Source organism: Ahaetulla prasina, chromosome 2 (genome assembly GCF_028640845.1).
Source record: "Ahaetulla prasina isolate Xishuangbanna chromosome 2, ASM2864084v1, whole genome shotgun sequence".
Classification (NCBI taxonomy): Eukaryota; Metazoa; Chordata; class Lepidosauria; order Squamata; family Colubridae; genus Ahaetulla; species Ahaetulla prasina.
The window spans coordinates 229,553,965-229,579,639 of record NC_080540.1 but is presented as its reverse complement, the minus strand read 5'-3'; the positions used below and the strand labels follow the sequence as shown (position 1 = coordinate 229,579,639).

Sequence of the window (25,675 nt, the reverse complement as noted above, 5' to 3'; positions counted from 1 at the left end):
AAATCTCAATTAAGGGGAATCTTATTTTGGCAGATTTCTAGCAAGAATCATGATGAAAAATAAATCATGAACTTTCCCTGAAGACGTCGAGAAGAAAGTTTTGTTATTGGCTGAACAGTCTAGAATTTTTTAAAAAGTGAATTTCTTCAGTTATATATAATTATAACTTTGGCATATGGTACAGCTAAAAGTTAATTAAACTTTGTTCTTCCTACTGGTTACATAGGAAGACAAAAGGGAAGAGAGGAATATGTAAGATCAGCACTTTAAACCCTTTTTCCTGCTTGTCACATCCTATTAAATTATGTTTCAGCACTGCACATAAATGTGTTTGTTTTACCTATTAATGCACTTAACAAAGTATATTTATGTTACTTAATGATGCATTACATTTTAATTCTATTGAAAACTATATTTAAAAAAGGTGAAATGACTTGGGAAAGATGAGATTCAGAGGTTTTGCTAGGAGTAACTTATTGGCAACGAAACAAATTTTTATTTCGACGAGTTTTGAATTTTATGCTACGCTATTTATTAAGTGCCACATTAAGTACAAAAGAGAAAAGTTGCACGCTACACTGAGCTGCAAACACAATGCAATACTGAAATATATACTACAGCTCTTCTAACTATTCAGAACAAGCATTCAATAGGGATCTTATGGCAGCAGTTCCCATGGTTCACTCAGTGTTACTTTTTGCTCTATGCACATTTGAAAGGACATTCTATAGCCATGGTGGTGAACCTTTGGCACACGTGCCGGAAATGGCACGCAGAGCCATCGCCCATTGCTCTTCTGGGTTCCAGTGCGCTGGCCAGCTGGTCTTCACACATGCATGTGTGCCAGAAACCGGAAGACCGGATGGACGGTGCGCATGCACGCACATGTGTGCCAGGCGGCAGCTCTTCCAGTTTCCAACACATATATGCATGCACTCCCGTTTCGGCAGGTTTGCCAACACTGTTCTATAGGTTGCTTAATTTTCTATATAAAGGTTATGTTTCCCTAAGGAAATATGTATTTATATACATTGTTAGACAATTATAAGGAAATTAGTGAATTACATATCTTCATTAAAATTCAATCAGCAAAGCCCACAGGGGTATTTAAATTCAATTATAATATTTCTAGTAGAAATAATGACTTGAGGAGCAGCCACACCTCAGTTGGTAAACTGTCAATTAATACATCAAATTTTAGGACAAGCAATTAAAAGCTGAAAATGGAAATGGAAATGGTTAACTAACAACTCTATGCACTTCAGAATGTCTTGATAATGTAGGGGTCTTTGCCTGACCCAATCTGTTACAGACTATATTTAAAAGAATTATTGCTACCCTTTCTCCATTAAAAATAGATATACAGATGAATGGAATTTAGCGTATGAATCAAAGCAAATAATACTGAATAATTCTCTTCACTATAATGTCAAGTGCATTGCTCAATCCAATCACAGTTCAAAGTAACTGATGGTTACTGGTTCCAAAGCAGAAAGAGCTTTTAGGTTCCCTATATTCTGTGCGGAAAAAGAAGGAATAAGTCTTACCAAGTAGTCATCAGGCTTAATACCAAAAAGTTCTCTGAAGTAACGGAAAGCTAGAGGAGCGTAGGTCTTAAATCTAAAGTCTGGATAATGATGAGCCGGAGTCAGATTGCTTCCTTCACTGAGTTGAAAGAGAAATTTAAAATATTATGTCTATACATATGCATTTACAATATATACATCTTAACTTGAATTTTACTAAAAAAAATAGGAGCCTTTTCAGACTCTTCTGTTGACTGAATAATTAACTAATGTAACAGAATATGAAGATCAATCAATCAATCAAAGTTTTTGGCTCCTTTTCTTCCAATATTATTCTTGAAGAAAACCAACACCTTTAAAGATGTACAGGATTATACTATGTTTCAGGCAACTAACATCTTCATCAAATGCTAATTATTAACATCAGCACCCCCAATAACATTTCTCAGTAAAATACTGATACAAATGCTGTAGAAAAACTCTGGAAAGAGCCATATATTACACTACTAATGCAGCCTCATTTATGTGCTGTGCTAGGTTACATTATGTTATGTGTGGCTTCCTGTTATGTTTCTTTTTAAGCAAGTAGACTCAAAAATCCCAGAAAGTCAAGAGCAAACAAATCACAGTCTAGTTTAGCTTGTTATATAACGTATTAAAAGATGTCTTAAAAGATCTAACTACTTCTCTGAACTGTTCTGAAACCCTACTTTTTGTTCCAAAAGTTGCATTAAGAATCATAAACTCTTATACCCTGAAACTCAGCAAATCCAAGCGTCAGTCCCAAGATCACCTTAGGTTTGAATTCTGACATCAAGAAACCTGCAAGACTGTATTGTACTACCTTCCTAGAAGGTTAACAGCGATTATATTCTCTTGCCAAGCAAAAGACATTTATAAAGGGAAAGCTGCAGTCTTTAAGCAAAGGACTGAGAGAATAAGCTATTTTTTTAGCTATTTGCTTGGTTTAGCTTTAAAACAAAATGACTTCAAAATAAAGAGATTAATGAAACTTCTATAAATCACCTCAAAGGTACAAAGTGTGAAACACATTGTATTTTTATGATTAACTCTTGTAATTTAATGTTACTTTCCTCAGAAAATCCAGATGTCTCTGCGTTGACAATAATTATTTTAAGTTATTTGAGCTGTTGAATTTTTTATATCTGCAGGTGACAGATTTCAAAAATGACTGTTTATCAAACTCTTCTTGAAAAAGGCTTTTCAAGAGAAGAACACTGAATGTGATACCAGTCGTTGAATATCCAAAGTGTAATTTCATCTTTTATTACAAAGATGTTATTTCTTCTGTTGTTAGTTTTTGCCTATTTTCTTCAGACAAGAGATAAAATCAATTTCTGAAGTAATCTGCATCACTCCTCTATGAAGAAGAGCAATCACTTAAAAACATATTACGTAGTGTATTAAGCCATGTTCTTATGTTATAATGACTATCAGTTAATGTGCTAAATATCTATATTGTTATATGGCATTTAATTGAAACCTTCATTACATTTTATTTGTTATTATAAATAATAACAAGCAGTTTTTAGTATTAACATGTTAATTGAAAAATCTAAATAATGTGTAATAATGTACTCTCCACAAGTATGCACCGAGATAGAGCTTCCTTAAATACATGAAGAACTGATTAGAAATTTGGGTTTGTATAGACTTTAGAAAAATATCATTTTGTTATCTTTTCATTAGATACTTCACATCATAAACACCCATCATTTCCCTCAAATATAATAAGACAGTATTGAAACTGTTTATTTTCTGCTCTCCTTTAATATCCTCCAGAACTCTTCCTATTCAAATTCTGACTATTTAGAAAAGTAAGGATGAAACTCTACATGCATACATATAATATCAGTGTGATAAACTTGTCAGATAAAAAAAACTTATTTCTCAGATTATATTTTAATTGTGAATGACTTAAATTCTTTTATCAATTATTATAAATAGAATACTCATAAAATAGCCTTGTCTGGAATTAATGCATAACACAATCTAAAGTTTAAGAATAAATTTCAATTTATTCTGGATGTGAGCAATTCCTAACAAAATAATACAAAATTGTTCAAATGGACCATACAAAGATTCTATATAGGCCCAGGGGAATTTCAACCAAATCTCACAGGTTTTCTTTTGATTGTGTTTTAAAGTGAGGTGAGTACAAGAAACAGGTATTAACAATTTGTAAGGAAGACTGGTTATCACTAGAATTAATCAGCAAATCTGGTAAATAATATTCAGGGAAATAAGAAATAATTAACTCATCCTTTACCTGGGAAGAAATACACTTTCGACTACATAGAAATCTTGCATAAGTACATCTCTATCTGGTTTAGATGTAAGGTTGCCCACTGTGTATCCTATTCCCAATTGTATGGCACCTTTGATAGCTGAAGATGCAGTCTGAAAAAACAAATATACATTATGTTTAAAATTGTCATCTTAAAACACATGTTGTTGTTTTTTGGAGGGGGGAGGTAATCTTCTACATCTCTAAGAATATTTCAAAGTCCTGGCTTCCTCTACCTAAAAAACAAGTTGATTCCTCCAAGAGCATTTCTCAGATTTTGAGACAAATTATCTCAGTACATTATACAAATCTACCAGAAAGATTAAAAATGCATTATTTGAAACTCATAGGTCACATACTGTATGAAAAGAAAGTTCCTACCTCAAAAGCTGCCTAGTAGTGAGGGGGGGCAAAAATGAGCATTCCTCTGCCTGCACTCTCCCTTTTCACAGCAGATGGTCTACAACAGAAAGGAAGAACTCTGGAAATCTTCCGTGTGCTCTGGAATTCTAACAGCTCCCATAAATCATTATATAATTTAAGCAGGAGATGAAAAAAAGCAAAAAAGGAGAACCTCATTTTTCCAATTATCATGCTCCTAACTTCTTCCTCCACTTTCCTTTTTGTTCCCTTTCTCCCTTTTCTTGCCCATTTGCAGGGAGCTCAGAGCCTGTAGTTTAGGAAGATGCTCACAGCCATGATGTTATGCAGCCACAGAGGAATGGGCAAGGCAGAAGAATGAACTCAAGTTTCTAATGGAAAGAATCAACTGATAGGGCATCACTGTGCTCTTTATAAGCCAATTATTACCACAACTATAATGGCTGGATAACTGGTAAAGAAAGTAAATACTTCCTGGGCTAAAATGCTACAGTGAAACTGTACAGAGGGACCAATTGAACATTGTAGTTAATGGGCCAGGAAAGGAGACCCTCAGGGGAAAAGAAAAACAGCCAGTTATTGTGTTTCTGTGAGTAAAAAAAAATCAATATATAGGAAAATCAATATATAAAATTTGTTTTTAAAAGGCGATTTTTTTAAAGTCTGATTTTCAAACTGTGATGCTATTAAGAATGTGATGATGATAGCTTTTAAAAAAGAGAGAGAAGGCAGAATTCTTCTGAAAAAATATCTATGGAGATTCTCAGCCATCCAAGTCATGGTTGTCCCAAAAGTGCTTTTTCAAGAGGCACCTAGACTTTCTGGTAGAAAGTCCAGTTGCATTTTGAAAAAGCACCTTTGGGACTTCTGAAAAAATATTTATATAAATATTACCATAAATATACCAATATATACCATTGAGACCCCTTCATGGATTACTGCCTTGTTGTGGCATAGCTTCATTGAGCGTAGCTACTGTATACTACTGAGCTATGCCATGCAGGGACACCCAAGATGGACAGGTCATAGCAGAGAGTTCTGACAAAACATAATCCAATGGAGAAGGAAATAGCAACCCACTCTAGTATCTTTGCCATGAAAACCTCATGGACAGTACAAAAAGGAAAAAAGATATGATGCCGGTAGATAAGCCCCTCAGGTCGGAAGGTGTCCAATATGCTACTGGGGAAGAGTGGAGGGCTAGTACTAGTAGTACCAGAAAGAATGAAGCGACTGGGCCAAAGCCGAAAGGACGCTCAGCTGTGGATGTATCTGGTGGTGAAGGAAAGTCCGAAGCTGTAAAGATTTTTTTTCTATAGGAACCTGGAATGTAAGATCCATGAATCAAGGCAAGCTGGACGTGGTCAAACAAAAGATGACAAGACTGAACATCGACATCTTAGGAATCAGCGAACTAACGTGGACAGGAATGAGCGAATTTAATTCAGATGACTATCAGGTATACGACTGTGGGCAAGAATCCCTCAGAAGAAATGGAGTAGCCTTCATAATCAATAGAGTAGGAAAAGCAATACTGGGATACAACCCCCTAAATGACAGAATGATCTCAGTTCGAATCCAAGGCAAACCATTCAATATCACAGTAGTTCAAGTCTATGCCCCAACCATTGGTGCTGAAGAAGATGAAATTGACTGGTTCTATGAAACCCTACAGCACCTGATAGAATTAACACCAAAAAATGATGTCCTTATCATCATGGGAGATTGGAATGCTAAAGTAGGAAGCCAAAAGATAACCAGAATAACAGGCAAGTATGGCCTTGGAGTACAAAATGAAGCAGGACACAGGCTGATAGAATTCTGTCAAGATAATACGATGGTCATAGCAAACACTCTTTTCCAACAACCTAAGAGACGACTCTATACACGGACATCACCAGATGGTCAACACAGAAATGTGCTCTGCAGCCAAAGATGGAGAAGCTCTATACAGTCAGTAAAAACAAGACCAGGAGCTGACTGTAGCTCAGATCATGAGCTTCTTCTTGCAAAATTTAGGCTTAAACTAAAGAAAGTAGGGAAAAGCACCAGGCCACTCAGGTATGAACTAAATCATATCCCTATAAGGAATTATATCTGATAGACAGAGTGCCTGATGAATTATGGACGGAGGTTCGCAACATTGTATATGAGGTAGCAACTAAAACCATTCCAAAGAAAAAGAAATGCAAGAAAGCAAAATGGCTGTCTGAGGAAGCTCTGCAAATAGCTGAAGAAAGAAAGGAAGCGAAAGGCAAGGGAGAAAGAGAAAGATACACCCAGTTGAATGCAGAATTCCAGAGAATAGCTAGAAGAGATAAGAATGCATTCTTAAATGAACAGTGCAAAGAAATAGAAGAAAACAATAGAATAGGGAGGACCAGAGATCTATTCAAGAAAATTGGAGATATGAAGGGAACGTTTCATGCAAAAATGGGCATGATAAAGGACCAAACTGGCAGGGACCTAACAGAGGCAGAAGAGCTTAAGAAGAGGTGGCAAAATTACACAGAAGAACTATACAAAAATGAGCTTAACATTCCTGATAACCACAATGGGGTCATCACTGACCTTGAGCCAGACATCCTAGAATGTGAAGTCAAATGGAGCAACAACAAAGCTAGTGGAGGAGACAGTATTCCAGCTGAGCTATTCAAAATCTTAAAAGACGACGCAGTAAAAATGCTACACCCAATTTGCCAGCAAATTTGGAAAATTCAACAATGGCCACAGGATTGGAAAAGGTCAGTTTACATTCCAATTCCAAAGAAAGGCAATGCCAAAGACTGTTCAAACTATTGCACCATTGCAATCATTTCACATGCTAGTAAGGTTATGCTTAAAATCCTACAAGCTAGACTCCAGCAGTATGTGGATCGAGAACTACCAGAAGTACAGGCAGGATTTCGTAGAGACAGAGGAACTAGAGATCAAATTGCCAACATACGCTGAATCATGGAGAAAGCTAGGGAGTTCCAGAAAAACATCTACTTCTGCTTCATTGACTATGCTAAAGCCTTTGATTGTGTAGATCACAACAAATTGTGGCAAGTTCTTAAAGAGATGGGAGTACCAGACCATCTCATTTGTCTCTTGAGAAACCTGTATGTGGGTCAAGAAGCAACAGTGAAAACTGGACACAGAACCACTGATTGGTTCAAAATTGGGAAAGGAGTCCGGCAAGGCTGTATACTATCACCCTGCCTATTTAACTTATATGCAGAGCACATCATGAGAAAGGCGGGGCTAGATGAATCAAAAATTGGAATTAAGATTGCCGGGAGAAATATCAACAACCTCAGATATGCAGATGATACCACTCTAATGGCAGAAAGCGAAGAGGAACTAAAGAGCCTCTTGATGCGGGTGAAGGAGCAAAGTGCAAAAGTTGGCTTGAAACTCAACATAAAGAAAACTAAAATCATGGCATCCGGCCCTCTCAATTCCTGGCAGATAGATGGGGAAGAAATGGAGGTAGTGACAGATTTTATTTTCCTGGGCTCCAAGATCACCGCAGATGGGGACTGCAGCCAAGAAATTAAAAGACGCTTGTTCCTGGGGAGGAAAGCTATGGCAAATCTAGACAGCGTACTAAAAAGCAGAGACATCACCCTGCCAACAAAAGTGCGTATAGTCAAGGCTATGGTTTTCCCAGTTGCAATGTATGGCTGTGAAGGTTGGACCATAAGAAAGGCTGAGTGCCAAAGAATTGAGGCCTTTGAACTCTGGTGCTGGAGAAGACTCCTGCGAGTCCCTTGGACTGCAAAGTGAACAAACAAGTCAGTCCTAGAGGAGTGACTTCTGACTTCTCTTTAGAACCCTGACTTCTCTTTAGAAGGCCAGATCCTGAAGATGAAACTGAAATACTTTGGCCACCTAATGAGAAGGCAGGACTCACTGGAGAAGAGCCTAATGCTGGGAAAGATTGAGGGCAAAAGAAGAATGGGACGACAGAGAACGAGGTGGCTGGATGGAGTCTCTGAAGCAGTAGGCATGAGTTTAAATGGACTCCAGAGGATGGTAGAGGACAGGAAGGCCTGGAGGAACGTTGTCCATGGGATCGCGATGGGTCAGACACGACTTCGCAACTAACAACAACAACCATTGAGAGCTTTCTATAAATCTATATTTATAGAAAGCTCTCAATGATAGACAGATTACAAATATGTTATTTACTAGATGAATACATATGTTCTTCAGTAGTCTAACTATTCAGACTAATATAGAATCAATCTGGTTTTATTATAAATTTTTGAAGCTAATATGGCAAGCATCTGGCAGTGTCTTCTCCACCTACAGCCAACAAAATTAAAATTATACACTTAATTAGATTATAAAGGACTTCTGGCAGCCTGGAGTCATAAACTCTAGAAACAAACAGTCAGAAACCCAAATGAAAGGACTAGGCATTTTCTTGTCTTTTTCTCATAGTCTAGTCTGATTTTATTGAATTTTTATGAGACACAAAAGGCAGATGTTTTAAGCCAGGCATCATCAAACTACAGCCCGCGGTCCGGATACAGCCCACCAATGCAAAGTATCCGGCCCACAGAGTAGTGTGATTAAGCCCCACCGTTCACCATGGGCCTTATCTTCCAGCAAACCAGCTGGAAGGCCAGCTGAGGGGTGATCTTGCCTTGAAAAGCAGCTCTGCCTTGAAAAGCAGCCTTGAAAAGCAGCTCTGCACTTGTAAAATACTGCTTTAAATTAAAAGTCTTTGAAAACAATTTAAAGAGAAGCTTAGGAAGGAGAAAGGCAAAAAAATGGACTGTTAAACTGGCCATGCCCACCCAGTCACATGCCCACCCAGCCATGCCCACCCAGCCAGTCCAGCTGAGGGGCTGTGAATCGGCCCCCTGTTTAAAAAGTTTGAGGACCCCTGTTTTAAACTATCAACTGCTGCTTAAGGCTTCTATTATATCCTGGTTGCAGAGACTTAATTGATGAGATTCAGTATTTCAAGTGGCAGGGTAGATTTTTAAAAATTGTATTGTCCAATTTTATAAATCACACAATCTTAGCCTGTGAATGGCATGATGATATGAAATAGACAATACATTCTATTGCAGTGATGCCAAACCTTTTTTCCTAAGGTGCTGAAAGCGCGCGCGCACGACAGCATGCGCACACATGCCGACACCGATAATGTAATGCCTCCTGCAGGCTCTGCCCCCCATGCATGCGCATGTGATCCCCCAACGCTCCCCTGCATGCATGCGTGACCCCCGTTTTGGTGCTAGCAGGCCTCCCTGAAGCCTCCTGGAACCAAAAATGGGGAATGGGGGGGTGCTGCACCCCCCACGCATGCGTGCGTGATCCCCCCTACCCCTCCGTGTGTGCGTCTCCCAGTAGAGATCCAAAAATCAGCTGGCCAGCAGGAGACGCACAGGCATGCGTGGGGGAGCTGACCTGGGCATCGACTCGCGTGGCCTAAAAGATGGCTCTACGTGCCACCTGTAGCATCCGTGTCATAGGTTCGCCATCATGGTTCTATTGAATTACACTCCTTCCATTTTGTTCAAATCGACACACTTTGCTCCATTTGTGTAAGAACCTCCATAGTATCAACTCAAACATGTTTTTATTCAATGGTTATACTAAGTGGAAAAAAGGATCCACTCTTAATGAAATAAGCAAGTATCTCTGCATTCTTACAATAAATTACAAAGACACCTTAAGTAGATTGTAGATGGTTGCATAAAATGCGTAAGAGTTTTGTTCATCTAATGAAGCAACAAAAGAGTAGTTAGGTGTAAGAGTAAGTGGGGCCATTTGTCTTTTAATTATAGAAATCAGTGACTACTGAATCTGAACTTGCAAACTATTTCTATCTAAAAATATAGAAGCAAAACTGGAAATAAAGTAAGGAATTAATCCTCAAATGTATGCTTGCTTATCATCCTAAATATAAGTAACCCTTGTGTGACCTTTGAAACAATATCAATTAAAGACTTCCTACATGTGTGTCAACTCCTGAAATTCTAGTCCAAGATGTGTCAGCATTTTTTACTGAAATCAGTATCATTTCTAGTCTGGATTTTTATCATAAAATCCAGACCAGCTTGGAGCCTAAAGCTTCTTTCTCTGAAACCAATTAGCAGTCAAAGAAAACAAAGAGTCAAATAAGAGGAGCCAAAACAAATTAATTCTTGAATTAATTAGACAAATATCCTACATCTCTAATTTGAACAAAAAAGATACCACCATATGTGGCAATAGAGGATTTGCCTCCAAAGATTTGTTTTATATAGATAGGCAGATCATACAATCTTACTTCCTTTTCTAAAGATGTATAAATCTTTGCAATTTCATTCACCTGCGATGGAACATGTATGCAAACTAGATATCATGATGATAATAATTTTTGTGCAAACCATTTAACCAAAGTTACATAACTTGGTGTGATAGACCAGAGAAGTTAATTCAGTTTGGAAATACCATACCATGGATAAGCCAAGAATTTTTGGTCCCAACATGCACATGCACTCCCCCACCCCCGCCAAAAAAAGAGGTTCAACTTATCCATGGATAGGTTTCTCTATGATTTTATTAATATAATACATGTATATTGATACAGTAATACTTTTCAAAAGTTCCTGTATTTGCAATAAATATTTGCATGTAGCCCATCCACAGATCCTCAAAATTTAAATCAAAATATCATGAAAAATCCAGGTCAGCTTCTCTGCAGTTAGTACATCTTTTCCCATAGTATTCTGGTTAAAATTTCCAGAGTTGGCTTATCTGTGGTTGGGAAATTACAGAACAGTGTCTCAATTATGAAATTGTAAACAAGCTTCACAATGTGATTATTAAGGATGGTAAGCATTATTTATGACAGGAAGTCATAAATGTTAGTGGACATTTCATCTTTTATTATTCATAAGGTAACAAAAAAAACCAAGAAGACAAGCCAGGTTCTTCTACATTGAGTTTATATTTTAGAAAAATCCTCCCCTTAAATCTTTAGTAACATGCAGAGGGTACTGTATCTTATTAGACAAACTTATTTCAAAGGATCATGTCTTAAATTATTGAGATAAATTTATAGGAAGGTTTAACAATTGTTTATTGTTTCTGGATTTTGTTGTGTACAGATTTTTTAAATTCTGGATTGTAAATCACCCAGAATTGGGTTTAAGATAGGCAGCTATACAAATGTCTTGAACAAATAAATAAAATTTTAATTTAAAAACGATCATCTTGTACTCGATGGATTTAGATTGACTTTCCCAAATCAATAAACTGCATCCGTTAACAAAATGAGCGGTGGCTGTTATTATTCCTAAAGTACAGTGCATGGAAAATGCTAAAAGATTTCATGTGTTTTTGTATAATTATGCTTTATTTTATGGATGACTAAATGTAAATCAAAAATTAAAAAGTACCATGAGTCCTTCCTGTTTTCATACATCAAGTCTTCTCAAAATAGAACAAAGCCTCTGTAAATGATGCAGTTACTCTCGTGAGTATTACTACAGAATGAATAAATTTTATATAAATCAAAAAGAACAATGCTAAAGCATAAGCAACAACTTAGAAAGTGTTATAGCTGAGAATGGCTCATTTAAGAAAAAGGAATAATCTTAAAATAGATGTAAAAGTATTAGTTTTATAAAACAAGATTGAGGAATCTTCATTCTTTAATGCCATTTATTTTGTATATTTTAAGCAAGTAATTTATTGCAATCATGAAAAAAACCCAATTACAATAACTTTAAAGCACAGAAAAGAAAAAGTAAGAGATTTACGTGTGCTCAAAATTTCGTGTGAACCAAACTGTTCTGTCTCTTAGGTTTGCATCTGATATTCCAACTCACTTTAAAATTAGTCAGCTGTTTTTAAAGGTGAAAATTCAGATGCATATTTCACTTCAAAGTTCAGAAGCCTGCATATTCATTAATATAACTCTGGGGACAGAAGCCCAGAAAAATTAGGTCAAAAATTCTTTTTGAGGATTGAAAAGAAAATCTGGGGGAAAAAGAGCTAAGATCAATTTCTTTCCTAATTATTCAGAGGGGTTTTCCCTACAGGTTTTCTAGAAAACAATCTACAAACTGGCTCAGTACATTAGTTTTAGTTTACAGAACTCCAGCTTCCAAGTAATTACCTCTTCCTAACCACCTTAAACTTTACAGAGTAAACACAGACTTGATTAAACAAATATTAGCTTCCATACAAGAGTGCGCAACTGCATCGTATTTGCTGAACTGTGGGGTATGCTGCAATAGTGCAAGTTTAGCAGTAATGAAAGAGAGCTCTCTTCAGAAGAAGACTTCATTCTCTCAAGCCTAGAAATGGCTTTCACCTTTAAATTAACAGTAAGCCAAAAATATTCATCATTAGACATGAACTGCTGCCTCAAGACTATGATAGAATTAGGAGAGCCAAATCTTAGCTTAGAATAGTTACTAATCGGGAACAAATGTGAACAAATCAATGGAGGAGAGCACAATTTTAGATTTGGAGGACAGAATGTAATAAATTATTTGAGCTTATAATAAAATATTCTTGAACAACTGAAACTGAGTCTGTAATTTGTACTTCTATAACTGTCTGGTTCGGTTCTGCAACCCAACAAGAAAAACACAGACTTCAGAGGATAATTAGAACTGCAGAAAAAATAATTGCTACCAACCTGCCTTCCATTGAGGACCTGTATACTGCACGAATCAAGAAGAGGGCCGTGAAAATATTTACAGACTCCTCGCATCCTGGACATAAACTGTTTCAACTACTACCCTCAAAACGACGCTATAGAGCACTGCACACCAGAACAACTAGACACAAGAACAGTTTTTCCCCGAAGGCCATCACTCTGCTAAACAAATAATTCCATCAACACTGTCAAACTATTTACTGAATCTGCACTACTATTAATCTTCTCATAGTTCCCATCACCAATCTCTTTCCATTTATGACTGTATGACTATAACTTGTTGCTGGCAATCCTTATAATTTATATTGATATATTGACCATCAATTGTGTTGTAAATATTGTACCTTGATGAACGTATCTTTTCTTTTACGTACACTGAGAGCTTATGCACCAAGACAAATTCCTTGTGTGTCCAATCACACTTGGCCAATAAAAATTCTATTCTATTCTATTCTATTCTAAATAGGGCCGGGCTACTTACGGGACCGCCTGCTGCTACCGAATACCTCTCACCGACCCGTGCGCTCTCACAGAGAGGGACTCCTCAGGGTGCCGTCTGCTAGACAGTGTCGTTTGTCGTTTGGCGACAGCCAGGGGAAGGGCCTTCTCTGTAGGGGCTCCCACCCTCTGGAACGAACTCCCCCCAGGACTTCGTCAACTTCCGGATCTCCGAACCTTCCGCCGTGAGCTTAAAACATATCTATTCATCTGCGCAGGACTGGACTAGATTTTAAATTTATATTGGTTTTAATGGGTTTTATTATTTATATTGTTCTTTTTTAATTATTTGGCTGTGTAGAATAAGTTTTTTAATTGATATTTTATTCTGTATTTATATACATTGTTAGACATGAACTGCTGCCTCAAGATTATGATAGAATTAGGAGAGCCAAATCATTCAAGAAGCTTAGAATAGTTACTAATCGGGAACAAATGTGAACAAATCAATGGAGGAGAGCACAATTTTAGATTTGGAGGACAGAATGTAATAAATTATCTGAGCTTATAATAAAATATTCTTGAACAACTGAAACTTAAAAAACAATATTGGAATACTTGAAACAACATAGGATGAAATAATTATTTTATCCCATGTTGTTTCAAATATTCCAATATTCAGTAGAATCTCCGGTCACAAATGCTTCTGACCACAACCATATCAGATTCCGACCAAAAAATTCACAATTATTTCCCCCTGCGGCCGATTTCCCCTTCCGTGCCATTTTTTTTGTAAGCGCCAAATTTCCAAAATTAGGTTTGGGTCAAAGTTATGGAACAAATTATGGTCGTGACCAGAGGTTCTACTGTATTGAGATTTGTTTTCAAAAAATTCTCCATGTCACAATGATATAGAAAATATGTTCTCTAATATAATTAGAGAAACAGATTTCAACCCCACTGATATTGGCTGAACTGAAATAAGATGAATGGGAATGACTGAGGACCAGTTAACTACTTATTAGTTTGTTCTTGGGTTATGGTTACTGTCATTTTAAATTCTTTGCTATAGAGAAGCTAAACATGGGTTGCAACATAATGTTGCCCTTTATGTGTTGTGTTTCCATGTGCAGAAAAGTTGTTCATTGAAAAAATATGCAAAATGTGCACTTTTAAACAGTTTAATTTTTTTTAAAAAATTTAGGTATACTCCATAAGATAAAAATATGTAATGTTAGTATCCCTTCTAGTACTAGAGGATTAAAACTAGTCTTTAGAACAATAATAGCAATTTATTAATGATTTCTAGAATATATCAAATTAAATATTTAAATATAGAGAGACATAGACTGAGTTGAAATCTCTGAAAGAAAAATATCAATAACAATTGTTTTGGCAGATAAAGGACTTATTTCTTGAAATTTAAAATTATAGTTAAAATATTTTGCAATGTACTGAATACTATGCAAATTTTTGGATAGGTATTAAACATGGAAAATTGGGTTGATGTCATGTGGTCATATATCAAGGCAGCTGTTGTTTGGATTTAAATAATTTCATATATTAAATTTGTTTTGGAATATTATAATTTTACATTATATTATATAGTAAATCTTGCAAGTACTTATGTGCTGTTGAATTGTACACCTGTGGCTACAAAACTAGCATGATAACAATGGAAAATGATATTGCTTCTTTTTATAGTTGCAAAATGAGCCTGATGCTACAAAAGTCACTGCTGGATCCCACTATACTGGACAATTTTTATCCACTATTTCATATAGTGAAAGAGCAGCTTCAGAAGGCCTTCAAGAAAGCATATTATCTAGATACTTTCCAGCTGGAAGTCACACCCAGGTATGGGGCAGAAACAGGATTGGTCATGGTTATAGATGACCTAGATAGGAGCAGTATATCTATCTTTGCTGTATTTGACCTCTTGGCAGCTGTCAATACCATTGACCATGATCAACATTGTGTTGGCTCGCCTCCTTCTTAAGATTCTATTCCAGTCATTCATGATGGGAGAAGTCCTACTCTCAGCCTAAGTGAGGTGCTACAGGGGGTTTGATACTTTCTCCTTTCATCTACATGAGGCTTCTGGATGAGCTTATCCATCACCATGGGGTGAAGTACCATCAGTATGCTAATGATATTCAGTTTTACATTTCTACCTTTAGCAAATTAAATTGAAGCCATGACCATCTTATCCTGGTGGCTGGAGGCAGTGACGGTCTGGATGGGGAACAACAGGTTTCAGCAAAACCCAGTGGCTTTGGTTTTTCAGGCCCTTTGACTCCAGCACTATGCCTTGTTTAATGCAGGATGTGGTTGCACTATGTGTGCAACCTTGTGAATCTTGGGATTCTCCTAGATTCATAGCTTCTACTTGATGAGTAGATGGCAGTCATGGCTAGGAGGGCCTTTGCACAGTTTTGTCTTGTGTGCCATGTGCGCCTGTTCTTGAATCAACAGGTTCTGTTTACAAATCATTCATGCCATAATCACCTCCAAATTGGATTACTGCAATGCACTCTACAAGGGGATGACCTTGAAGAGAATCCAGAAACTTCAACTGGTACAGAATATGGTGACATGGGCAGTAATGCATGCTCCTGGAACAGCACATGTTACCCCTCTATCCAAGAGCTGCATTGCTTGCCTATTTGCTTCTGTATCCAATTCAAGTTGCTGGTTTTAACCTTTAAAACCCTTCATGGAGTGGGACCAGGCTATCTGAGGAACCAGGCTATCTTTCCCCACTTACCGTCAGCTTGCCCCGTCAGATCTGGCAGAGAAGGCATGCTTTGGATACCACTGACCAGGGATCTACATTTGGTGGATCCCAGGGAGATGTGCCTTCTTTGCTGTGGTGTCTCCCTTATGGAACATTCCCGCCACCCGAAATTAAATTGGCCACATTCCAAAAGGCCCTCAAGACCTGATTATGAGACTAAGCCTGGGGCTCCTATGGAACTTGACCCTTGACCATTGTTGAGGGGGCCATTTCTTATTCTCCCTCTGCTTTGATTGTCTTTTGGTTTTTTACTATATTTTTAACAGGGTTTTTAAAATTTGAATACACTGTTTTTATATTTTTATTTATTATCATGTACCATCCAGAGTTGCCTGGATAAGATGGACAGCCATATAAATTTGATCAATCAATCAAATCAATCAATCAGTCATAAGAATAGAAGAACACTCATTCTTCATCAATTATTATCATGTTATAGAAAGATATTTTTTCTATATTTGACCAAGTACTTCACCATTAGGGGTCTTGTGGACCACTATTTTGAGATTTAAACCACGTGTACTGATTTATATGCTTAATTTGCCTTTTTGTTCTTATAATAGAACACATTTTACAATTGTAATTATATCACATGACATGACTACACCATTTAAGGCTATTTTTGGTGCCTAAGAGCCATATGTTTTTTCTAATGATGTTTTGATTCATCTCTTTATACATATAATATATGGCAACTATGGAATTCTCTTTCTAATTAACATTATTATGTTGTTAATGTTATTTAATGTAGTCATCCATTTAAGATAGACATAGACCAGTGCTTTGTATTGTATTTCTTCAGCGCTGCTCTAAAGTAAAATTTTAATTATTGTTATGATGTAGCTCCTTGAAGTACTTTGGCTTTTGGTTGAATATTGCTTTTTTAGAATATAACTGTAGGCTAAAACACTTCAAATAGATAGCACTGACATTCTAAGCAAAACATTTATAGCAGTAATTTAATGGTTTATTTTGGGTCAGATAGACCAGATATGAATTTGGGGATTTGATGGGAGACCAGAAACCAAATAAAAATGTTCTTTTGAGGTGACAGATCCAATCTAAACCACAACTTAAAGACATTCCTTTCATAATATTAATATTATCATCAATAATAAGAACCAGTTTGGTCTAGTGGTTAAAGCATCAGGCTACAAATGAATGGACCATGAGTTCTAGTCCTGCCTTGGCCATGAAAGCCAGCTGGGTGACTTTGGGCTAGTTACTCTCTCTTAGCCCAATTCACCTCAGAAGGTTATTGTTATGAAGAAATAGGAGGAAGGAGGAGTATTAGATATGTTTCTGCCTTGACTTGTTGATAAAAATAATAAAGGTAAGATATAAAACAAACAATATTTTCATTAAATACAATTTATACAAATACAAATAAATACAATTCTGCCCTGGTGATTTTTTTCCCTTTTCCTGTCTCGCAGGTCTGGCACTGTTGGTTTTTTTGCTGCATTCAGGATCAGAAAGAGCCACCACCACCCTAACAGCTGGTGCCAATAAGGTTGGCAGTACCCTTAATATTTTCCAATAGGAAGGAGTGGAAAGGAAGGAATCAGAAGTGGTTTTGTGGTGATTAATTTTTTCTTCAGAAAGCAAGAGGAAAGGCATTGATTTGAGGCTCGTGTCCCAGAAGATTCGTGGCCGGCAAACTGCGGCCTATAACTGTATAGTAACAATCTTCTATGTATCCAAACATATTTTTCATGTGTTCAAAGAACCATAAAGCACAAAAGAGAAGAGTGTCCGTTCTAGCACTCTATATAAGCTGTTAAAAATGAAATTATTTTGAATCATTCAAAAAGGATTTGAAACTTTACAAACCTTTTTATATGTTTTCTCCTCATTTTGTTTTTCAGAAGGGGGATCTCCATTTTCCGCTATAGTCTGCATCTGAAAAGATTTAAAAGCAGAAATACGTTTTATCTGTAGTGTTCTAACTCACCTTTCCCAGAAAGCTAACAGTCAAATTAAATAAGACATAAAACATAACATATCAATGTACAAGCAACAACTAAAATCAATAATCAGGTGGTAGTGCCGCTAAACTATGCCAGACAGTGGGCTTTATAGATTGATACCTGTGGACTTTGTTATTATTTCCCCATTCTCTGGATAATTTGGAGAGCCCTAATTTCTAAATTTTACCTCTGGATAGTCACAGCATCATAGAATATTCTAAATGCTGTTAAAAGGCACAGCAATAGTAACAACCCTGGAAAAGCTTCATCTGATGCCCGAAAGATAGTAACTAAGAGAACAAGAAAGGGGCCTGTAATAAAGATTTTAATTGCTGGGAGATTCATGTTGTAAAAGGTAATCCTTCAAATGTATTAGTCCCAGTCCTTTAAAGTTTTAAACACTAAAATCAATCCTCAACGAGACTGGAAACAAATCAATAGCAATGTACTTCTCTGAATACCAGGCTGATAATATGCTCAGGACAGCCAGGGCTAGTAAATAATGTGGTTCCTTTAATGGTGAATCAAACCAATACGTGCCAAGGGTAGTCCTACAAGCAATGGATTCCTAATCTGATCATTACTGAAGCATGAGCAATAACAGTCAAATCATGTCTCTTCAACGAATGAGTTCAACAACAGAGCAACCAAAGCCACAAGGAATATAATAAAGAGCTACCTTTAGTTCCTTTATAGGAAGAATTGTTTATAGGAATCTTACCCAAGACAAAGCAAAAAATTTTCACTAATAGTTCTATCTTATCTTAATAATAAGTGATAGCCATCATATTTTATGATCACTACACTCACCCGAATGGCCCCCCTGGATTGCATGGATGAATTATAATCCTAACCTAATATGGCTACCATAGCTGTGGGCCTGTTCAGGTCTGTTTGGCTTCAGAGTTTATACAAATATATATACCCTTGTGTATTTATCTATTTTTATCCCGTGGAAGACAACTATAGAATCATAGTCTTTTTAGGCAAATCAGACCCTTCAACGTTGTGCAGGAATTCAAATTAAAACATCTCAGACAGATGGGTGTCTAGCCTCTACTATACATCTGATGAGTTTTTATACATAAATTATATGCAACATTCCCAGTGATCCTTAAAAGATCTCTGGATCATCCCCATTCTGTAGCTGTGGAGGGATGCTTGGTGTGTTTCCCTGCCAATGCCAATAGCATCGGCAAAAAAGTCATGAGCACATCAGAATCTTTTTATTATATCTAACCAACAATAGATATTAATGTAATTCCTATTTCTTTATGCATAGAACATGCACAGTGTTCAGTGAAAAGAGATACAGAAGATGAAACAGCAAATAAAGGGAAAGAAAAATATTAGTAAATCCATCAAGATAAATACCAATTAAAAAGTTTAAAAATTTCAGTGGCAAGCAAAGAGCAAGGAGGTGATAAAGACAGGAGTAAGTATGGGTTTCTGAAAAGTCTGTCTCCTGTGTCCCAACCAGCCATGTCTCAATCATCATTAGACAAAGTGAAAAGCCTTCTAGGGAATCTTGATAAACAGATAAACCGGTAGAGAATATGACTGCATTTTCTTTATCCTAGATTCAAAATGTTCAGCTCCTTAAAAAAAAAAAGCATTCACTAAAATGCTGGAGTGGGCCTGCAAGTTGATATAGTGACTACATAACAGGCGTAATGTCCTCTCATAGATAACATCTTAATGTAAGAAAGATCATTAAATAGCTCATCTGGCTTTACAAACTGATTGCAAAGCAACATTTAGAAGATGGAGGTTCACAGTTCATGCTATAAATATTCCTCTACTAAACTCTTCTTTGAAATGAAAATGTGCTTTGAAATGAAAACAGATTGATGCCTACGTTGAATATGTTATTAATCAAAATGCATGTCCTTCTTATTTATAAAGATTGTTTATCTGCTCTTTTGGTCACCCAAAGAGCTATGTTAAACTTTATGAACATAAAACAAGATGTTTAGAAACTGCCCAGATTCTGCATACATTAGCAACCACTTATTTAATGACTCTTCAAAGTTGCAATAGAGCTGAATGCCAAAGACCTATGAAAGGTCCTTGAAGTTGTGGCCATTGCAGTGTCTCCATGATCATGTGACTACAATTTGGGCACTTGGCAATTGGCTCACATTTAAACAGTTGGAGAGACCATGACCACACCATTGCTGTTTGAGACCTTCCCTACCAACTTCTCTCATGCAAAGTCAATGGGAAAGCCAGCAGGGAAAGTCACAAGTCACCTCCATAAGTCACTCTTGCTGCTTTTTTTCCTCATGAGCCCAAGTGGTAGAGTGAGTGTGAGTTGCAATTAGATGATGCCACAGTGCCAATCCCCTGTCTGTGCCCATCCCCCCCCCACTCCCATTACATTGTAACAGAAATTCTGGTTCTAATTACATATTTAATCAAAGGCTACCTATAATCACAAATCTATTTTTCCATTCTTACTGTAGGCTTAATGATAGCAACAAGTAGTAACATACTGTTGTAATAAAATTAAAATGCATGTACCTTTCTTAGCTATGTTACAAACAGCCTGCAGTTGAGAGAGGGAATCAGCCCTTTCATTGATGCTGTCAATTTTTCCAGGACACTGTTAAAAAAAAGTTCTTTGTTAACCAGGGTAAATTATTTAAAACATTATTTTTATACAGAATAACAATGAAACAAAAGCAGGGCCCTACACACACAAACGCACACACATACACACAATCATTTATATGTTATTACATTCGTACATTATTTATGATCATTCTAATTACAGGTGGTGCTCGACTTAAACCTACTCGAAAAAGGGGATTTACGACCCAGATTTGGAGTTCTGATAGCCAATTCCCCCTCCCCCCATGGTTACATAACTGTACTTCAGGTGCTCGGCAACATGGTCACATTTATAGCCATTTGCAGCGTCCTGCAGGCACATGATCGCATTTTAGGACTTTTGCTGAAAACCAACACGGGATCATACATATGATTGTGGCATCTGCTTAATGACCACAGCGTCTGCACTTATGACTGACACATTAGTTTAATGACGCCTGCGAAAAAAGTTATAAAGTTGTGTCAAACACATGATCAACCTGTTTTATAACCATCACAACATATAATGAGCAGGCTCTATTACAGTCATAGGTCAAGGACTATCCCATTACACCAGGGGTAGTCAACCTTTTTATACTTACTGCCCACTTTTGTATCTCTGTTAGTAGTAAAATTTTCTAACCGCCCATTGGTCCCACAGTAATGTGCCGTGTATCGTTGTCTGCGCATGCCTCTCATGCATCGTGGATTGGGTTTGGGGCAGGGCGCCGGCTACCAGCTCTGCTTGTCTGTTACAGCTGGGTGGTGTGGGGAGAGATGCGCGAGCTATTCTGGGACAAGGCTCTTTAGTTTGCTGTTGTACTATAGCGCCATTTAGTTTCACTTAGGTAATGTGAACTAAACTTATGCGAGGGCGATACAAATAGTGTATTTTCAGAAATTTAAATTGTCACGGGGAATTTTATGAAAACCTAATGAAAATGTTTTTAAATAAGGCTATGAATTTTTTTTAAAAAGTCAATTAAATTAAAAAAAAGAAAAGTGCTTCAGTATCAGACAAAACCCCTACCGCCCACCATAAAAGCTGGAACGCCCACTAGTGGGCGGTAGGGACCAGGTTGACTACCACTGCATTACACATTCAGGAAAAGCAATAGACGCATGTTACATTGCAGAACATTACTAAAATATATTGAAGGGGAATTTATTTCAGTAGACCTTTGTGAGGCTGCCTTAAAGATACATGAAAAGGAATTATAATGCTAATTAGCTCATTCCCATAGTAGGTTCATTGTACACACATACAGAATATTACTACAACAGCAAAACCACGTATGCTTTGAAAGAGGATTGATAGGGTTATAATCAGTTTTCCAATCCTAGCTTTCCCTATAAAGCTTCTGAGATCTGGCTTCCAATAGGAAAATGGATTGCATGCAAAAACAATGGAAACGGTTCTATATTTTTTATCCACTTCTCTATTAACTGAGAAAATAAGCAATTTACTGGTGTTCATGCAGCCAGGTTTACTACTCTTCAACCACAAAACAGTATATATGGTAACCTGCTTCTAGTTTCTGAATACACCCAACCCTCCATAAAAAGGAGGAGATGAAGGCAATAAAAGATCCAATGACTGAGAACTGCATCTCAGCCTTGTGCCAAGCAACTTTTGTAAAACTATGCTTAATTACAGGGCTGCTTTAAAATAAATCCTTTTTTCAATATTTTTTTCCTATAAATATAATGATATTTTAAAAAGTTATCCCACATAATCATATAACCTTGTATCTGGGCATTTTTTGTTATGGTAACATTTAATTTATGTAATCCTAGGATGCAATGCTGATAATTTATATTTAATTAATACATTTTCAAACAACTTTGTGGCATTTTTAAACAATTAAGACAATTTTTTTATACGCTATAATATACTAGCTAGTCTTTATGGTAACATAAGATCCTATTTATTTTTCACTGTAATAGATTAGAAATACATAATGAGCAATTAATTAACTACTGAAACTATACTCCAAGAAAATACAGCTATTTTTAAATGCAAAGCTAGCAAATAGTATGTTATGACCAAGCATTATATAAGATTGTTTGAAATTCTTTTTATATAACCATTTGCATTGGATACTAAATAAATCCTTAGCACAAAAAAAAAAATCCCCCCTCCAATGTCAAATATCAGTTTTTAACATATTACACTGCCTTTATGTTCTTCCACAGAATATCCCATGATGGGAGATATTAGTAAATTCCTAATACTTAGGGAATACCCAGTGTAAAAGATTTGTTTCCATGCTGGAGCTTAATAAATTCTACATACTATGATCATTTAAGGGCCTTTATATGCTCATCAAAGAATCATACTGTTTACACAACAAGCAGACACTCTCATCTATCCTTGCACTCTGCCTACATAGAGGTGGATTTATATGCAGTTTTTCCCCTTGGCTGTCAAAGCACATTTCTATGCATACCAACTTAAAAGGGACTGTCTTCAGAAAAATTAATTAAATGCTATCCTGAAATAACTAAACCAAACCAAGTACAATATAGCCTTGAACTTTCTGTCCAAGGAGAATATTTGGGATCTAACAGCTTGCTTATTCCGAATTTATTTGGAGAAAATTCTTTTTTTTTTATGTGGGAATTCATATTGCCAATGTAAAGAAGGCACTGACTTCTTTAGCAGAACAACTACATTTGCAAATTAAACGGAAATAAATAAATCTAGGGTCTCCAATCTTTTGCTCAAATATCACATGAGTGTGTCCACATCTGTATGTGTGTATGGGTATATGAGAGAACCAGCTTAAGGCTTGAAAGAAAATGATGCATGCAGTCTGCCATTAAAAAAACAATGCTTCCTAATTTAACACTTGTGTATTTATATTTGCCCTTCCCATTATGATCTGAAGAATCACAAACCAAGTAAGATCTGTATACTAAACCACTTGTGTTTGCTTGTAATTTTCAGTTGGGCAAAACTGGGAGGTTGAAAGCCATGATAGTGAACCTATGGCACATGTGCCAGAAGTGGCACACAGCATCCTCTCTGATGGGACCAAGCCATCGCCCCAGTTCAGTTCTGCCGTGCATGTGCCTGTGCCTCCTGCCGGCCAGCTGGTCTTTGGGTCTCTGCAGTGCATGCGTGGGGGGCATGGGGCATGCAGGGGGCGCACGTGCATGTATAGGGGGTGGGGCACATGCATGTGCATTGCATTTTGGGGGTTCAAGCGTTCTTTGTGTGGGTGGCATGCGTACATGCGCGGGTGTGCGTGCAGGGGGCGCAAACTCATGTCAGGGCGGACGCATGCAGGGGGCTGCGCGCATATTGCATTTTGGGGGTTCAGGTGCGCTTTGGGTACTCGGTCTGGAAAAGGTTAGCAATCACTGGTTTAGGGCAACAATGGACTTCTTTGGAACAGAGGCTAAAATATGAAATTACACAGCAATGGATGGTGAGGGAAGAGTGAGGAAGCGACTCGAATAACTGCTTCTGAAGTAGGGCTGGCTAATAATCGATGGGTGAGCCCTTTTTCTTCCCTGGAGGGACCCTTAGGGACATGCTGGAATCGGGAGTGGGAATGCAATTTTATTGCGGTCCATGACTCCTTTTGTTCCCACTCCCCTCAGCAAAGTAAAGAGGACAGCTAAGAAAGAAGAGTGATTTCTGGCACTCCCTACCAGTTTCCCACAAGCAACATCAATGGGGAAGCCAGTAGGAAGTCAGAAATTGTTCCTCTTTCTATTGCTATTTTGCCATCCCATGGTCATTCTATTTCGCTGTTTAGATGTGAGGATGACTCAATGAGTCACAGGTTATTTAATAGGATTTTCCTCTGGTAAGTATTCTCCTACCATGAGAAAGGGATAGCACTTGACCAATCCTGCCTGAGTTCAAAACTATGTGGAATTGGGCTTGATCAGAACTTGAATCTAAGCAATGAGAAACACCAGAGTGCAGCCTAAACCAGGAACTAGAAGGAGGAAACAGCAAAGTATGTTCAAGCTACTACCAAGAAAACAGCATGGTTGTGTCCATGGTATTACCAGAGATCAAGCTCCACTTAAAAAAAAAAAGATTTTACTTCTGGATGCATCTAAGGAAATGAGCCTAAAAGTTTCATTATCATTTAAGGCAGATGAAATACCCTGGTTCTCAAATCAACAAGAGTTCTGTATTTGTTAAGTGTACATTTTGTCCAAATTTGATCCCTTAATTTCCCCTCCGGCACAGTGGGTCATTTTCCTTTCCATCTGCAGAATAGTTTTTTGTTGGAATGCATGTCCACCAATTCTTGTCACTTCTTTGCAGAACCTCTTTGATTACAGCAAAAGGACATTCCTGGAGTGCCATAGTTTTTGAGCTGCCCAGCATGATGCCAACCAGTCTTTTCATAAACTTCAGAATAAATAAACAACAAGAAAAATATATTATGGGGGCAATGCCAACAAGCCTGTGGACTCTGGGAAGGGGTGAACTAGTGGGATAGTTGACTTATTGTTAACATTCCTCTGCCTATTAATTTCTTCCAGTCTTAGTTTTGTTTTTATCATTTTTAATTCTTTTTAATAATGATTACGTAACTGTTTTAAACAATGCCTGCTTTATATTTCTACCGTTTTGTTGGGTTGGTGTATGTCACTCAGAATCGTTTTCTATGAGATGGCAGCCATATAAACTTGATAGACAGATAGATGAAAGAAAGAAAGAAAGAAAGAAAGAAAGAAAGAAAGAAAGAAAGAAAGAAAGAAAGAAAGAAAGAGAAATTAAAATGTAGAGGACTGGGGAAAACTTATGAAGATCTATTTGATACATTATTCAGACAATTTACTAAAAAGCAAGGAGCTATAGAGAAAGGCTGTTTTGTTGAAACTATAGATGAATCCTCTGCATTTTGTAAGTTGCAGGAATGAACCAGATTGCTCAGACACATATCCATTTAATAACATGCCAACTGAAATCCTATTAAATGCCATCCAACAAACAGAATAAAACAATTCTTGCTTAAACACGTGGAATTATTA

The 25,675-nt window shown here is 37.0% G+C and overlaps 1 protein-coding gene across 6 annotated transcripts in view; it reads right to left on the bottom strand.

Moving 5' to 3' along the window:
• PIP5K1B (phosphatidylinositol-4-phosphate 5-kinase type 1 beta) overlaps positions 1-25,675 on the bottom strand; it is a 90,335-nt gene that overhangs the window by 34,347 nt on the left and 30,313 nt on the right. For 5 of the 6 annotated variants that reach the window (XM_058168829.1, XM_058168826.1, XM_058168827.1 and 2 more), the window contains exons 2-5: positions 20,603-20,684; positions 17,943-18,011; positions 3,817-3,947; positions 1,548-1,665 (exon numbers count right to left, since the gene is read on the bottom strand). In XM_058168829.1, coding sequence (XP_058024812.1) covers positions 1,548-1,665; positions 3,817-3,947; positions 17,943-18,011 — 318 coding nt within the window. In that variant the 5' untranslated portion in view covers positions 20,603-20,684. Of the gene's footprint in view, positions 1-1,547; positions 1,666-3,816; positions 3,948-11,603; positions 11,691-17,942; positions 18,012-20,602; positions 20,685-25,675 lie in introns of those variants that run through there. The other variant, XM_058168831.1, reaches the window with a different exon arrangement.